Source organism: Gracilinanus agilis, chromosome 1 (assembly GCF_016433145.1).
Source record: "Gracilinanus agilis isolate LMUSP501 chromosome 1, AgileGrace, whole genome shotgun sequence".
In the NCBI taxonomy this organism is placed as follows: Eukaryota; Metazoa; Chordata; class Mammalia; order Didelphimorphia; family Didelphidae; genus Gracilinanus; species Gracilinanus agilis.
The window spans coordinates 580239369-580257908 of NC_058130.1; the positions used below are offsets into that span (position 1 = coordinate 580239369).

General features: G+C 37.8%; 1 protein-coding gene across 1 annotated transcript in view; it reads left to right on the plus strand.

Moving 5' to 3' along the window:
• ZNF407 (zinc finger protein 407) overlaps positions 1 to 13954 on the plus strand; it is a 616647-nt gene extending 602693 nt beyond the window's left edge. The window contains exon 8 of the mRNA XM_044667178.1: positions 12594 to 13954. Within this exon, the coding sequence (XP_044523113.1) occupies positions 12594 to 13954 (1361 nt within the window). The remainder of the gene's footprint in view (positions 1 to 12593) is intronic.
• Positions 13955 to 18540: the final 4586 nt, after the last annotated feature.

An 18540-nucleotide genomic window follows, 5' to 3' on the forward strand; every position in this document is an offset into this window, starting at 1 on the left:
CCAGAGAGAGTGCTAGCAGCACACCCTCTCCCCAGGAGATCCAGGGACAAAAGCCCTTTCCAAAGGTCTGCAATTTACAAACCACACACAGCTACACCCTTCTAACTGTCACCAACTACCAAGTAGCACAGCAGGGGGTCTCTTACTGAAAAATATTATTGCTCCTTTTCCTCTTAAATATGAAAACAGAGAAATTAATAAAAACTCTTTTAACAACCTGGAATGTATACCTCTACATCTCTGCCTTTTGTAATGTTTCTCTTTCTTTTAGGCCTAGTGTCACGTTCTCCAGAAACTCTTTCTAGATTCATATCCCCTATTACCACCACTAGCTAAAATTTTTTTTCAGGACTTTCTCTAGATCTTTCCTTTGCCCTTGTCACATTCTACCTTATGTTTATATGTGTAACTTCTGTATTTCTGTTAGATCATAAGCTGTTTGAAGGGTGAGGAAGGGGGCAAGAAGGAAGAGAAGGAGCATTTATTAAACACCTATTGTGTACCAAGGATTATATATGAAGTACTTTTTTTTAATCTCATTTGATCTTCACTATAACCCTGTGAGGCAAGTGCTATTACTATCCCCATTTTGTAGTTGAAGGAACTGAGCCAAACGGAGCAGAGCATAAATGATTTGCCTAAGTTTTAGTGACAACCTAGTAAAGATTGAAGATAGATTTCAGAATAGGTCTTCCCAACTCCAGGTACACTCCATGTCTCCACTATGTGTTTTATTTTTGTTTTTTAAATCTTTGGCTAACACCTAGGCCAGGATTTAAAATGTCTAAAAGGAGTTTTCTTTGGGGCGGAGGGAGGAGGCAGAGCCAACAAAGGGAGGATAATTGTCTTAAAGGCTTTTTGGTTTATTTTCTTAAATATTTAACAAAACTTCTTCTAATTAAAAGCCCACCTCTCCTACTTGGTAGAGAAATATCTTAAAATTTAGTAACATTTTGAGGAATCCAAGCCCTACGAAATTGGGTCTTCCTTGACAAAAATGGGGTGGTAGAGGGTAGAGGGGTGGTCCTACCTCACTTGTGAAATAATACCTTAAGTTCACTTGGTATTTGGTTTTAAAGCTCTGTAGATCTTCTTTGTCACATCAGAACTACAGTAGTCTTTATAGATAGGTCTTTAATGGTTCTCTGCTAGCAAATAAACTAAGTGTTCCTTTAAAAAGAGAGAGAGAGAGAGAGAGAGAGAGAGAGAGAGAGAGAGAGAAGCCATGATAAAATAATAGGAGCTTTCTATACCAGGAATCTTTCATGCCAACATTTCAAAGCACAGTTTACAATCTAACTTTATGATGTTTATGATGTTATTCCTATTGCCATCTGTGAAGTAGACTAGTAGAATCTGTGATAAGTATTCAATTGTGTAGTTTTGACTACAGCTTAAAACTGGTATAAATAGGCCCAGGGTCCTCCAAAGAGAATAACAGTGAAATGGCAAAGGGGTGGAGGGGGAACCCAACCAAATCAAGATAACCTTAAAGAGTATATTCTTATCTTGCTTAAGGAGACTCTGTGTGCTTAACTTTTATTACAGCTAGATTTCTGATTTAGTATAAAACTTCTTAGCATTTATGACTTTAAAGGTAAAATATTGGCCTTTACTCTCCACCATTCTTCAGTAACCATTGAAATATTTAGGCTCATGTGCACTGGGCCAGGATAAACTGAGAATCATTGAAGACTTTTGAATTGGCTTCCTAAGTCTCAACATAGTTCAATTTCAATCTTTTTATTATCTTTTATTGTTATTTATTTTTATTATTAATTATCATTGCTAATTATAATGATATGTTGTTATGTAATAGTGATGACAATGAAGAGAAAAGAAATCAATATGTTCCTTAGATCGATGTACTCTTTTGAGCTGATCATGCATCAAGACAGGTTCCATTGTTACACATATGCATGTGAATATCAGGAAAGATCTCTATGATTTTGGAGGAATAGGTTTGTCATGAAAAAATTCTTTTTTCTACTCTTATAATGGATAGTCATGTTCATAAATTTGGAAGAAGGTACCCATAGAGTTATAGATATAATTCTTCTCCACAGATGTGACATGGAGCAAATATTAGAAATGATTTAAAAATTATCAAATAATGGTATATATGTAGATAGATAGATCGATCGATAGATAGATAGTAACCCATGTCCATTTAATATAGCATGATCTTAATTGTTTAAATGGGTTCAGTGTTAATCAACATTTGAAATAAAGTTCTGCAACCTAATTTGTTATGTAGTTATAGTTAACATTTCTGGCAAAGGACAGAAAACAATACATCTTTCTTTTGTATCAAATAATGACTAAAAATCGTGGTTTAATGCTAATACTCACATACAACCTGTCTAAAATGCAGCTTATGATCTTTGAAAATGATGATGAGAAAGGAAGCCCTGAATGATTTTTGTTCTTTTGAAAATGAGAGTGAAAAGCTTCATTTACTTGTCTGAATATAGGAATGGGAGGCATGATTATTGTATCAGCCTGACACACATCTTAAAATCTCAGGAAAGTTGCTCACGCAACCACTGGACTTTAGTCTTCCTCTCTGGAAACTGGGGATAATTATATATATCATCTGTTACATTCTTTGAATCAGAAGAGTGCTCCCAATATGCAGGTGCTGGTGTTATAGTTGAGTTCATTGAGTTATTTAAACCTATATTTGACTGTGAGTTTGCATAATATGGCATACTTGACAATACTAAGTAATTATTATTGTCTAAGAAATGAATAACTTACCAGAGCAATTATTGATATCGATTTGACTGGCTAAACTATTGGTAGCTGCTGTTATGAAAATTAATTTATTCCTCATCTTTGAAACTTCTAGAAGGTTATATTTCATTGAATTTCATTTTGTCATTTTCCTGCTTTCATGTGAGAAACTTGTAAGATTTGGTGACATTAAAATATGGCTCTAATTTATTAGCATAATCTGCTAATATTGTTTCATTTTAATAGACATTAAGTATGATTTCTTTACTTCATTGTTAAAAATTATACCTCGAAATTGAAATTGAGAGAAATTATATGTGACTAAGAATCACAATGTCATGAGTGCCCACAGAAATTTTATGGAAAAAGAGCCATTTTTCAAAAACTATATAATATGTAAAGCACTTTGATTATAACAGTAAACCATACCAGATTTTTAGGCTGCACGTCAAACCAAATGACTTTTGAAAACAAAATACAAATGATAGCTGAGGTTTAATTCAAGCATCTTTAAACACTTAAAATAACTTCTGAAAAAGCTTAGAAATCCAAAAGATGAGACTTGTAGTAGAAACAAAATCGTTTACATAGACTATTAACACAGGCTTTCCTAACATATTACAGATTTCACTCCAGGACAAGTCTCTTTAATGCCATCTTTATCTGCTACACGATGCATGAAATCTACTTTCTGTTTTAGAACTGCTAATGACCTTTGACCCCTTTAGTGGAGACACAATGTGACCTTTCTATTGTCATCGGCTTTCATTCTCTTGAAAATTCTATGAATTTTTATTACAAGTTTTTTAAACCAAGCTGAGGCTTCAACAAATTACTTGACACAGATGAGATGAAGTTGTTGAAGTAGTGTTAGATAAGTTTTACAGCCAGCATGTGTGCTGCTGAAGAGTACAAAGCCAGTGTCCTACAATGTCATACACCAGTAACTGCTGAGCCTACTATTGGATAAATACATCATTTTATGGAACATTGATTGTTCTATAAACCCAATGGAGTATTATGCTCTATGATCAAACCATTTAGATTGTGTGTAGAGCACAGAAAATGCCATATTCAGGATGGTACTAAAAGTGCCATTTGTGTATTTTATGGATGTCATTACAGGGGAAACTTCTCTCTGTAGGCCCTGTTTACTGCAAAATTTTTTAGTCTGTAATGACATTTTTCATTCACAACGTATGCCTTCAAGAGAGGGGGCCTTTGTTTTATTTGTTTCATTCGAGTTTACTGCACAAATTCTGTACATTTTAATTAAATGTAAGCTTAACAAAAGCATAAGGTATTTATTCTGTTGGAAAAAAATGATGACAGTAAGGAAAGAATAATACACACACACAAAAAGAAGTAGTCAGGTACTAAACCCTATCTGTGACTTCCCAAAAGCACAGCAGACAACTAAAAAAGTCCATTAATAGGTCTGTTTGTTTTGTTAGGAGGTGGAGGTGGGGTGGGGAGGGGTCTTAGTAATTTAACCCTTCCTTTCCCTGCAATTATGGATTTTCTGTGTCTGAGTTGTAGAGAATTTCACCTTGTGGGGATTACTAGGATGCAAGGAGCAGGTAAAGAAGGCTTTCATCTTATAATGGTTTTCTGGAAAAGAGCTTTTTAACAAACCACTACCCTAAAAAATACAGTTCCACCCAAATAAACCATGACATAATTTCCTTATTTCAGCAGAGTATAAACTCTTACTCATTTTCCAATAGAAGCCAATAATCTTATCTTTGAAAGTCTTGATACTCTCTCTAACTATAGGTTCAGGATTCATGGACTTGACAGCAGATTTCATTTTCGCCTCATTTGAGATTTTTTTACATAAAGCTTCATTGTACAATGTTTGAAGTAAAGGAGGGGAGAAGCAGCAATAATAAATTTAAATATGACATTTGATTAAATGCTATGTGCTGGATAAAAATCAGACTTTGTCTTTAAATATCATGGAAGGTAATGCAAATATTAAGTTGAACAAGAGTCCTTCGTTAAAGAACTGTCCAAGGACAGGACCTTGGTACAGTTTGAATCTCTTGTTCTCTAAATATCTGCTCGGTTTGGTTATTTGCACTCCTTTTTAAAAAAAAAAAAGAAAGAAGACAACGACTAAGAAGAAACTTGTGTCATCTGCAATTCATATTTACTAAGAAGATCTCTGAAATTGAAGTTGATGTTCCCAGTAAATTCCTGGTCCAGTTAAAATTTAAAGTTACAGTAGAGATTCACATTAGTTTAAATGACACTTGAACTTCTACATAGCTCAACATTAATTCATTATAGTTGAAATGGAAGAATCTTCCGTGGGTGAATCTTTTACAATCTGATTGAGGCTGTTACATTTTATAGGAGCCATTTTTCAAAGCAGTACTGACAGCACTCGAAGTTATTAAATTGCTGAATCAAAAGATGGACCTGCAATCGCATTTATGAACTGTGATGGAATAGCTGGGCTTGCACTGAGCTGAGGTTAAGATGTTGGTGTAGTTAAGCTTCATCACACCCCTTAGTGACAGCAGTATTTACCCATGTAGTTTACTTTAATGGTCAGGAAGTGGCTTAACTCACCTCTGGATTCAAATAGATTAAGTAAGCTGCTCAGAATAGCATAATTATCAGTGCTGCGAAGGGATTCACTTGATAACTCCACACCCAAGAGACTTTCTTTCAATTGCAGAGTAAAGGCTGGAGTTGCATAGCCCTAGAAATATACCATTTATTTCAGGGACTATCCAAGAATAGGATGCTTAGCTTTTTCTTCCCTAGTCCCAAAAGCTTCCTCTGTCTCTGAAAATAAGGACAGCATGGCACCATATGATTTGAAAGCTACTTTTGTTTGTGCCCATTACCTTTATTTCCTTTTTCATCAAAGCTGAATCAGAATCTAAAATGACCTAGAAAAATAAGAAAGGGACAGGGAAATAAATTCACTAAGGATAAGTAGAATATAACATGACAGGAAGGGGAGGAGAAGTTACATAGTGGGGCAGTGAAAAAAAAAATGACAAACAAAAACCTCTTCTTTGGAGTCAGAAGCCTTGGGTTTGTATCCCAGACTTGACACTAGCTGTGTGATCCTGGAGTAGTTACTTAACCTTGCTGAGCCTGTTTCTTTATCTCTAAAATGGGAATGACACTGCTTCTCCTACCTGCCCCCACAAGGCTATTTGGAGGAAAGCACTTTGTAATCTTAAAGAAACTTATCAATTTGAGCTATTTACAGATTGCTAAAGGCAAAAAAGAACTTGAAAGCATAGTTGAAAAAATTCTGGAGGTTCAGTAGATGGCGAACTGAACACCAGCTGGTTTAATGTTTACCCTTTTAAATTTTATTTCAATTAGCAAGAATTCATTTTCCCTCTCTTCCATCTCCCTTTATAATAACCTCTGACAAATATGCATAGTCAAGCCAAAGAAATCCTTGCACAGGCCACATCAAAAAGTATTTCTCATTCTGCATCTAGAGTCTATCACTTCAGACAAGGTAATACACAGAGCATGATTGGACATGATGCAGTATGCTTCATCATCAGCCCTCTGCAATCCTGGCAGTTGACTGCATTGATCTACGTCCTTTTTCTTTTTTCTTCTTTTTGAGACAGGGTCTCTTTATCTATTAGCAGCTAGGTAGCATGATGGATAGAGTATCTAGCCTGGAGTCAAGAAGACTCCACTTCCTGAGTTCAAATTCGATGTTAAGACACTTATTAGCTGGGAGTCAGACACATTGAAAGGACTGAACAACAACTCCTTGTCTCATCCAGGCCAGAAGTGCAGCAGCCATTCGTGGGCCTGATCTCATTGTGGATATTCATGGAAGCCTTGAACCACTTGGTTTCTTGCCTGGTTCTTGCTCCCCTCTCCATTATCCCTACCCTTTTACCACATTGATACTAGGGTTAGTGGGTGAGCCTAATCAGCTGTAGCCTTACTGTACCTCAGAATCCCAAACCTCAAATAAAAAACTAGCCTCAGCCACCTCAGCAGCAGGGATAGTAAGCCCGTGTCACCACACTCTGCCCATCAGACTTCTATAGGCTTTTAAAGTTGATTTCCTTTATGATGCTGTTGCTGTTCTTCTGTTACTGCTCACTTCAGACTGTATCAGTTCATGCGAGCCTTCTTAAGTTTCTCTGAAATGATCCCTTTGGCCATTTTGCATGCACAGTAAATAATGTTCCAGTCCATTCCTATGCCATAATTGGTTCCTTGGGGTTTGGGCCTAGTAGTGGTATCATTGATTGGGTCAAAGGGTATGAATGATTGAGTAATTTTTTGGACATAGTTCCAAATTGCTTTCCAGAACATCTGGACCAATTCACAACTCCATTAACAGTGCATCAATGTGTCTGTTTTCCCTTTAGCTCCTCCAACAAGTCATTTTCATTTTTTGTCACCTTTGCCAATTTAGGTATGCATTCTTTAATTATTAGAGATTTCTTTAATTTTTAGATATTTTTTAATATGGCTGTTGACATCATGGATTTCTTCCTTTGAAAACTGCCTCTTTGTATCATTTGGCCACTTATCAGTTGGGAGATGGCCCTTATTCTTTTAAATTTGAATCATTTCCTTATATATCTAAGAAATGAGACCTTTGTCAGAGAAATTGGCTCTAAGGGGTTTTTTTCCTATTTAACTGCATTGATTTTGCTGACTACCAATTAAAAAATGAAAGCATGATATCAAGATAAACATATAAGTAGAACTGTCACATGAATCATCTCTAAGGAATACATAACAGTAGTTACACACTTATAAGTATATTGTGCCCATTTTTCACAGCTAAAAAGTGGCTAAAGAGATAGCTAGGTAGTAGAGTGGATAGAGCACCAGGCCTGGAGTCAAATGAGACCTCATACACTTTCTAGATGTATGACCTGGGCAAGTCACTTAACCCTGTTTGCCTACCTCTTATCTTTTTGACTTAGACTTACTAAGAGAGAAAATAAGAATTTTTAAAAAATGAATAGAGAAAATTTAACAGAAACTCAGAAGAAAATCACAATAAAATTTAAAGATTTAGAAAATAAATTTTGAAGATGGATATGGAAAAGAGAAACTTGAAGAGCAATTTAGAAACAACCTATAAGTATCTCCCTATACCAGCACTTCTCAAACTTTATGGTCTCAGAATCCCTTTATATTCTGAAAAATTAACTAAGGATTCCTTCCAAGGGCTTTTATGTGGTTTGTATCTATCAATAAATCTCATGAGAAATGAAAACATCTTGGTTTTATTAGGAAAATAGTTTTGACCTTGTGGATCCCCTAAAAGTGTCTTAGGTAAACTATAGGGGATCACCAGACCACACACTGAGAATCTTTGTATAGCACAGCACTGGGAACATTAGAAGCACTCACAGCAGACAAATGATAATGGCTAATAATCATAGAACATTTACCATGTCCCAGACATTGGACTAAATGCTTTACAATTATTCTCTCATTTGGACCTCCCAACAGCCCTGAGAAGTAGGTGCTATTATTATCTCCATTTTACAGATGAGGACTGGGGTAAAAAGAAGTTAAGTGACTTGTCTAGATTCATATGACTAGTAAATGTTTTGAGGTCAGACTTGAACTCAGGTCTTCCTGACTCCACTCTTGGCCCCTATTTAATAACCACGGGTCTACAATAAAAGGAAACAGGCTCTTAGAAAAAAAAAAAAAAAACAAACCAAGGCCAATGTGGCATCAAAGGAAAGTGATAAATGTTGGATAGTGTATGGTAAAATTGGGACACTAATACACTGCTGGTGGAGTTGTGAATTGGTCCAACCATTCTGGAGGGCAATTTGGAATTATGCACAAAGGGCTTTAAAAGAATGTCTGCCTTTTGACCCAGGCACACCACTGTTGGGTTTGTTGTTGGATTGTACCCCCAAAGGAAAAATAATAAGGAAATAATAAGGAAAAAGACTTGTACAAAAATATTTATAGCCGCACTCTTTGTGGTGGCAAAAAAAGGGGGGGAGGGTGAAGGAATGTGCATTGATTGGGGAATGTCTGAATAAATTGTGGTATCTGTTGGTGATGGAATATTATTGTGCTGAAAGGAATAACAAAATGGAGGAATTCCATGTGAACTGGAAAGACCTCCAGGAACTGATGCAGAGCAAAAGGAGCAAAACCAGGAGAGCATTATACACAGAGACTGATAGATTATAGCACAATGGAATGTAATAGACTTTTCTACCAGAGGAAATGCAATGACCCAGGACAATGCCAAGGAACTTATGAGAAAGAATGCTATTCACATTCAGAGAAAGAACTGTGGGAGCAGAAACACAGAAGAAAAACATATGATCAATCATGTAGTTCAATATGGATATGATTAGGGTTTTTATGTTACTCTACAGCAAATATGAATAACATGGAAATAGGTTTTGAACAATGATACATGCATAACCCAGTGGAATTACTTGTCAGCTCTGGAAGGGGGGGGGGAAGGTGGGAGAGAATCATGCATCATGTAACCATGGAAAAATATTCCAAATAAATAATTTAAAAAAACATTTAGGTTAGATGAAAAGAAGCATTTCTTTGTAATAAATTGAGTGATTATACATCAGAAAAGGAACCATAGGATCTTCTTCCCCCAGTGCTTATTATAGTGCCTAACACATAGTAAACACTTAATGTTTAGTCATATCAAATAAGTAAGTGGTAGATTGATCCTCTGGAGTAGTCTTTAAAAATAGGAAATTTTCATTGGTCCCAGGTAGCTGACAATAACCAATTGTATTGTATTTGCCTGGCATTTTGAATTGGTAAAGTGCTTTGGCTACATTTTATTGTAAATTCCTGAAAGGAGAGATAGTCCCTTCCAGTCCTGGGAAAGACTACAGATATCTGGTTCTAGCTCCTCTTAAGACAGGGATCTTTTTTACTCCTGCTTTTGGTGTCACTCCCTACAGAGATGGGAAGAACAGAGGACAGCATTCAACAGTGTTTCTCTTTGTCCCCTTTAATTCAGAACCCATGGCATGGAAGTGACCTTTCATTTCAATCATGCTTCAGTTTCAGCTCTTCCTTTCACTTCCTACATCTAGGCTTCTCCCAACCCCTTTGCAAGCTCAGATAGAAAAACTTGGTTCCACTTGAATTTGAACTGTTGAACAAGCCATACCAGTGTATATTAAGGTTCTCATTTTAATAAGAAAAATGCCTCTTAGACCAATAGACCCAAATAAGTTTTGACCTCCTCCAGGTTATGACCAGGAATGTGGAAGGGTTGTCTTCCTACATTTAAAAATCAATATGCTTCTGTGATATTTTTCTGACTCTGAGGCATTCCATGTCTAAACTAAGAATGAAACAAAGGAACTGGTGAGTTTCTTTTTAGTGGGATAAATGAGTATTAAACACTCATGTTTACAATAAGGACAAAGACTTAAAAAACTCATTATGCTAAAAACGGTGAAATGGCACATTTCCAAAAATGTAACTTTTATTGAGATATCTGTAGTCCATGTAGAAATAGAAATATCCAATGTAGATATCCTCTTAACTGGCACTGATAAGAGATAGTGAAGATAAAACTGATAGAAAAGAACCTAAATCAGATTTATAGTAAAAACGTGGGCATTGTGTCTACTTAAATGGTTAAATGCCTTTCACATGAATATAAAGTCTATAGTTTAAGGTTATCTCTCATTCCATCCAGTTACAAGGAAATCAGTGATCTATATCATGTTTTATTCAGAAAGATTAGTGATCTGCATGGATGTGTACCCCTGTGTGTAGCATAGATATTTCTATGTAAGCCTATACAGATACTCTGGCAGCCCAGTGATATAAAAAGGACACTAGACTTGGACTTGGAAGATCTGGGTTCAAATTCCTATTCTGCACATCACTTCACTTCTCTGAGCTTCAGTTCCTGACATGTAAGATAATTGAGTGGACTAGATCACTTCCAAAGTGCCTTCTAGTTCTAAATCCTATCATTATATGTTCTGTAATTTTCTTCATATTAGAAGATTCTGTTACTGAGTGTTTCCTAGGCTAGAACTTTGATAGCAGCAATATTTGTTGAAAACAACAGTAGCTAGTCTTGAATCATTCATCCTCTATGAAGATTTGAAAAGAAAGTTCCATTTACATCACCCCTTACCTGGACTTCTACAACACAGCTTCTTTATTAATTTTTCGGTTTCCAGTCTCTTCTCTCCAGTGTATCCTCTGAACATCTGCCAAAATAATCTTCCTAAGGCAAGGTTCTGACGATGTCACTTCCCTATTCAGAAACCTTTAAAGGTTCCTCTTGGCTTGTGCAATAAAATATAAACTCCTTAACCTGGCACTTAGAATCTAACTATCTGACTATCATCTTCCTCTCTAGTTCTATTTCATACTTCACTTTATAAACTGTACCCCAGCTAAACTCAGTTCCCCAAACTGGATTCTAACACCTCCTTGAATTCATACAGATCATTCCTTATTCCTGGGATGTTCTGCCTAATCATCCTGCCTCTCAGAAACTTTGTCTCCTAAGGCTCAACTCAGATTCTATCCCTATGAAACTGCCCAGTTCTCAATAGACATAGCAGTTTTTTCCTTGTACTATACTTATTTATGAAAGAGAGCCTGGCACTGTGATAGGGTGCTGAGAAAGTCCCACCTCTGACACTAATTATGTGAACTCCCTAGGACCAATAAGACATCAATGATGAGCTGTGATATAGTTTGGTAGACAGAATGTCTGCTATGCAAATTCCCTCTGCTGACAAGATCAAAGATTCTTCAAATTTTTCAATAAGCATATTTTTATCCAAACTATATCCTCTGGTAGAATACAGGCTCCTCAAGGGCAACAACTGTTTCTTTGATGTCCTTATATCCTGATTACCTAGCACAGTGCTTAGCATAGAATAGGCATATGATATAGGTCTATAGAACAGAAATAAAATTTATTTTTAAAACTATTTTTTGATGGGGAGGCAGCTGGGTAGCTCAGTGGATTGAAAGTCAGTCCTAGAGACAGGAGGTCCTGGATTCAAATCTGGCTAGCTGTGTGACGTGGGCAAGTCACTTAACCCTCATTGCCTTGCCCTTTTAGCTCTTCTGCCCTAGAACTAATACACTGTATTGATTCTAAGAACAAGTGAAGGTTTTTTTTTTAAGTATATTTGAATGTCCTCATTTTGATGATGTAGAGAAACCATGCATTATCTTTCAGTATTGCATCTTCCAAAGTGACATTAATCTAAATGAACGATGTTCTATAAAACCCTTAACTTCATAACAATAATAATAATTCACATTTGCATAATACTTTAGTATCTACAAAGCACTGTATATGCCTTAGCTTATTTGATCTTCATGATTGCCACAAGAAATATTTTTTTACAGGTGAAGAAAAAGGTTAACAGAAGGTAAGGAATTTGGCCTAGATTACACAGCTAGGAAGTAGAGAATCAAACCCAGGATCTCCAAGCTATTGATTGTTGTTTTATTTATTTCTATCTACAGCAGATCTACTCTCTAGTGCTGTTTTTTTTTTCTACCATGCTTTTTTCATTTTATCGATGTTAGGGGTTGGGCATGAAGAAACTCTCCACTCTGCATCTACTTTGCAACTTAACGAGTTTCCTGTTGGCGCTGAGAGAATAAGGGCCTGACCCAAGGTCATTGAGCCAGTTCGAGTCAGGTGAAGGCCTTGAACCCAAGGCTCCAAGATTGTCTCTTCATCCATTATGCTGTGCTACCTCTACTCTAGATCTATGTCCTACCTAATAAGAGATGGATCACAGTTTTATTTCTATTGTTGACATTTCTAAGTCTGCAGGTTCTTACTTGACTTTTTCTGAGAGTGTATATTAACTGAGCATTTTCTTTCCTAGGCATTGTCTCCAAGTCCTACGAATGCCGCCTAAAGGGACAAGGGGCGACCTTTGTGGAAACAGACAGTCCTTTTACTGCAGCCGCCCTGGCAGAAGGATCGCCAGTCAAAGAAAAGTCCCTTAGAAGCAGCAGGAGGCAAGCACAGTCAGCTGAACAAGTGCAGCAAGTCATCATCATCCAAGGATACAACGGCGACTTTGCCATCGATTCCTCTGTGGAGGAAACTGCTGCCGCCACTCTCCAGACTTTGGCAATGGCTGGCCAAGTGGCAAGGGTGGTGCATATTACGGAAGATGGACAAGTCATTGCCACAAGCCAAAATGGGTCCCATGTGGGCAGCATGGTGCCCGGACAGATTCTCACTGAGCAACTAGCAGATGGGGCTACACAAGTGGTGGTCGTAGAAGGTTCAGTGGGAAACACGGAAGTGGGAGAATCTGTTGACTCAGATGGTGCTATGATGCAACAGGTGATAAAGCAGGAAATCTTAGATATTGCCGAGTCTGGAGCACCTGCTTCTGACTCGTCTTCTGCACTGGACGCGTTGCTTTGTGCTGTCACTGAACTAGGAGAAGCAGAAAATAGGACTGGACCCCAGGAGAGAACTAGGTCTGGTCACAAAGATCTCTTGATACAGATGCCCAGTCACGAGGCATCTAGCATTCCTGCTGAACCCGAAACACAAGAAATACAGATGTTCCAGGAAATTCAGGAAAGCCCCTCAGACATAGAACCTATGGAAGTGGTGACCCAGGTCATGCGCCCATCCACTATCATTGCATCTCAGGAGCGAGCACAGGTTGCCTTTAAGAAGATGGTTCAGGGAGTACTCCAGTTTGCCGTCTGTGACACAGCGGCGGCAGACCAGCTGATGAAAGAGGGCGTCACTCAGGTCATTGTCAATCAGGAAGGAACCGTTCATATGGTGGCCAGGGAAGGGTCTCAGATCATAATGCAAGAAGCAGGGAGCCATGCCCTGAACATGCAAGGAGAGCATGTGGATCTAGTGGACTCTGAAGGGGAGATCTCACAAATCATTGTGACTGAAGAATTAGCCCAAGCTATGGTCCAAGATTCCAGTGGCAACTTCACAGAAGGCCCGACACATTATATTGTCACTGAATTGCCCCAGGGGGTGCAGGATGAACCAGGTATGTACTCCCACACTGTGATCGAGACCGCTGACTCTCAAGAACTTTTGCAGGCTGGCACTGCCCTAAATGCCGAAGCCGTGGCCCCCGACGGTACAGGGGAACAGTTAACAAGCATGGTCATTTACACCCAGGGTGGCTCCCCAACTGCGGCAGTCATTCAGAGCCAAAGAGAAAGTAATGAACTACAAGAGCTGCAGGAAGCATAAAACCCTATGTTTTGTAAGTTTGACCCAAGGCAGAAGTGGAGAAGTAACAGAATGGGTAGGCACTATGTTCCCTGAACTTCAATTGTAAAACCTTCCAAATAATGATGGCGTTGTTCCATCTGGGTACCAAATATGCGCTTGCCATGAGGTTAATGTCAGCTCCTATGACAGGTTGCACCATCCGCTTCACAAGCTGAAGAATTCTACACGCATTGCAGAGTGGGATTCAGAAAGTTGAACAGGCAGACTACAAAATGAGGGGGGTGGGAAACTACAGGTTGCAAAATTGGTGGGGGAAAACACAAAAGAAATCTGATGGGTTTTCTGTTCTTTGTTTGGATTGTACCACCCTTTTGTTGCGATAGGGCTCCCTGGTTTGATTCCCTGGTTTCTGGTCCACTTGTTGTTTCTAAAAAGATACTCATTTTTTTTTTTTACTTAAAAAAATTTTTTGTTGGTTTTTTTTCCCCATTCCACTTTTTAAAATATTTTCCCTTGAAACGGAAAACCAGGAAAACTATGCCTTATGACTTAAGACATTTCTGGTCTTACAGTCTGGCATACTTACTATTTTAACAACATTTTATACAATTGGTTAAAATTAGCAGCTACATTTATTATACTTTATAAACAGTAAAACTTTCATTCAGTGTCCTGAAAGTTTAGGATCACAGTGTCCCCAAATAAAACAGGGAAATATGTTAGTTCACATTTTACATATAAAGCCTCTCTCTTTAAACATGCTTAATTCCTTGTTCTTCATTGCACTCTAAGTAAAGATTTTCTTTAAAGTATATGGTTAAGAAGCCTTGAACTATGTAAACTGTACCTTGGTTTAGAAAGACCTGATGCCTGTAATTTTGACACCATTTCATACATAGTCTGTAAATGAAATGTGCATTCTGGAAAGTATCATTCATATCAATATTTTGCCCTTTTTTAAAAAAATGGTTCTTCATATAAATATCATTTTGCAGGGTTTTTTGTGAGTGACTTTGAAATGTTGGGTTTTTATGAAAATTCTGACATTGACACTGCAAGTAGAAAAATGTGACCTTGTAATCTGTTGTTTTGACCAGAATGCCAATTTGTGTTTTAGATGTGGACTTAAAGCAACTGTTCAATGCAAGTTCATGTTCACATAATTTGTTCCTGATTTAATTGCTTTTCTTTCTTTTTTTTTTTTTTTAAATTGTAAAATAGCTCCTCTTTCCCAATGCTAAGGTTGTTTTATTTTGTTTATTGGTTTTGGTTTTGGTTTGGTTTGGTTTTCTTTGAAATAAAATGATAGCATTAAAAGGAGCAATATGATGTTTCATTTTAAGAAGTCAACAGAATGGGCACTCAGTTGGAAAAATCCAGAAATTTGTTTCTTACATCTGAATATTGCTGTTTGCTTTTCTCTCCTCATACCTTCTTGTTAAGTTTGAATTGATAACAAAGTATGCTAATTCTTAAAATGCATTTCTCTCATGCTTAACATAATTTCTTGAGAACTTGGACCATGAGCCAGGCAGGTTTCCATGATAACATCAAATATTTTTATGGTTTCTAGGCTAAAGTCACTAGATTTTATGAAGATGGAAGTGGGGGATGGGGAGGAAAGAGGGAAGGAGGGAGGGAGGGGAGAGAGAGAGAGAGAGAGAGAGAGAGAGAGAGAGAGAGAGAGAGAGAACTTAAAGCTTAAAGGTATGGCATCTTAAAAAAAAAAAAAAGAAAAGAAAAACAATGCTGTTAAAACATGCTTCCTGAGAGAACTGCATAGAAAAGATACTTTGTAAGGCTAAAATATGCTTTTCTTGGACTGCATATAGAGAGCTGCTGTCTTCTCACAATACCATTTTCAGTGCTTTGGGTTTTGTCCATTCCACTACCTCCAAAAAAAAGTAAAATTTCAAGTTTGACACCAAGATTCATAATTAGCTGAGTTTGACTTGCTCATCTTTCTTAAAAATGGCAGGCTGCTCACTTATTCTTAAACACTGTCTACAGCAAACAGTGACAGGACCAACTCCCGTTTGTTATCAGGATAAAGGTGACCTTTACAAAATGATGGCCCTCTGCAAGATTCTCACAGATATTCAAAAAAACGGAATGTTTTTCAGTGGAAATATTTCTTCTTGATCATTTCTCCTGTTAACTGTAGCCCTGTGGTCTTGCAGCTTGGATGCTAATTCCTAACTCTGCTTAGTCCTGTATGGCTAACCTTTCTGCTGCAGTACAGGGTGTTGACACTGACATGCTGCAGTTTACCATTTGTGATTTATTTAGGATAAATATGTCTCAGGTGGCATTTAATCCTTCATAAAACCAGTGTAGCCTGCAGTGTCAAACCAGCAATCACATTGTACGCACAATGAAAAGAGCAGACCTTTGCATAAAAAAAAATGTGCAGAAGGTGTTTCAAGACTCAGAAGTATTAAAAAGGATTCACTAAAGCTATTGTATACTGTAATTACCTATAGAGCCGGGTTAATGTTACCTCTCTTTTCTCTCTCATTACACAACTATTGGAATGTAAGGAAGTTTAAAGAAACACACACACAAATGTGTGCCTCAAAATAATGAGGCATGGCAGGTTTTGTGAACAGGGGACATTTATTGTAGCATGGATTGTCTGCAAAGAGGAAAAGTTAAATCTGGTTCTCGAGGGCAAGTTCGAAGCTCCGTGGTTTTCATATGGGGGAAATAGAGAGCCAAGGTCTGAGAGCAAAGGGCAAAACGAGGACAAAGCAAATGGGGAAATTTTATATGGAGAATGTAATCTGATGAAGCCAATTAAGTGATTCAACTTCAAGGACTCTGGGCACACCAGGGAAGACCTGAATTGCCCAAGTTAATATCTAGAAATAGTTTGGGTTGTAATTGCTTTCTGAAGATGCATTTCTATACTAACAGAAAAGTTGGACAGTGCTATGCATGTATGGTGAAGATTAAAAAATAATTTCCCAAAGCAAGAGCTTGTTTTGCTAAAGATGATGTCCCAGCCGAGGAAGAACTCAGGTACCTGATTTACCTTTCAATAGAGCCAGTAGTCCATAGCATTCAAGATTCATCCCAGGCAGGAGATTTGTGGGCAGGGAAAAGAGGAGAGTGAGTTTAAAAAAATGATGACATTGAAAAATATTTGCCATAACAAAAAACAAAGAAAAAGTGCCTGTAGCAATCACCTTCATTGATGAACCACTTCCAAAGTCACTAGGGCCTAAACCCAAGAAGCAATGGTTCCTGTGGTCCAGGATGTTGAGATATAGAGCTTCAAGCCCCAGTGGCCCAGCATTGGAGATGCTTCAGAGTCCTAGAAGAAATTCTTAGAACATCCTTATAAATGTATTGATTTAAATGACATAATCAGAGCCAGGGAAATCTTGGCCCATGGCAAACGTGGTTAAAACACTCTCCTACAAGAAACTGCCCCAACTTCCCACCACCACTAGGCCTCTTAGGCTGCCAGATTGTTAGCTGGCCTGCCCCATTCTGGTGAAGTAGCACATAAACAAATCCGAGGCCTGATGGATGGCTCCTAGGGTCTTTTTTTTATTGTTTTGTTTTGTTTTCAGTTTTGCCAAACCTTTAACTTCTATGGACAGAGGGGTAAAAAATGACACAAGGAAAGAAGTCACAGGGCCAGCTCAGAATTCTAAAGCAGAGTTAGTTCTAGCCAGAAGATTGAGTAACAAAAAAAGGTCATTTATTTGGAAAAATAAAAAAGGAGGGGTGGGTTTTCCCTTATTTTACTGCACATTATTAGCCTCTACTTCCTTAAAGAGCAGGCCCAGCTCACTTAAACAGCCTGCCCCTTGAAGAATACAATTCGTTTTCTACTCCTCTAGGGTGATATCATTTTACATGAAGAAAAAAGTTAGCTCCGATGGCAGTTATACGTTTCGGAAGCACCTTCTAATCAGGGATTGGTGATTCATTATTAGCTTCAGCAGGCGATCCATCTGACATGTAAGGGGAAAAAATTAGCAGCTGTCACTGCATGATGAGTTAATTTCCTGATAGGCCTGACACTGAAAAGCCATTTGGAGACATGGAGATGGCTGATGAGAAAACCTGCCGCTGCTTTATAATTGGAGAAAAAGAAAGGGCAGAGAAAGAGGTGGGGGAGGGACTCCGGCTAATCTACAAGTGGGGATGAATGTTTGTATATTTACTCAAAAGGCTGCTCCATGATAACCTCTATTACCGGCTGAGCTTGGCACCGTGGGTACTGGAGGCCACGCCAGCCTCTCCTTGCCTTGCCATCTCATTGTTTCTGGGCATCTGTAATTAGTACAAAAGCTATTTTACTCTGACTGGGCTGCCTGTGAGGGTGGTGTACAAGCATGTGATTGGGCAAACTAGTAGTGACACTGAAACCTGACATTTTAGTGAAAAGGAGAGAATGTGACACTCTCTTTTGGATAGTTCCCTCTGCAGTTTTGTTCATTGAAACTCAGAATTCCATTTGCACATGCAAAAAAAAGTTTAGGTAATTGCCCCCCAACACACACACACACACACACACATACTCAAAAAATAAAAATAAAAAAAATGGGAAACATTCTGGTGAGGTTAGATGTGGAAAAAAAAAAAGAAAG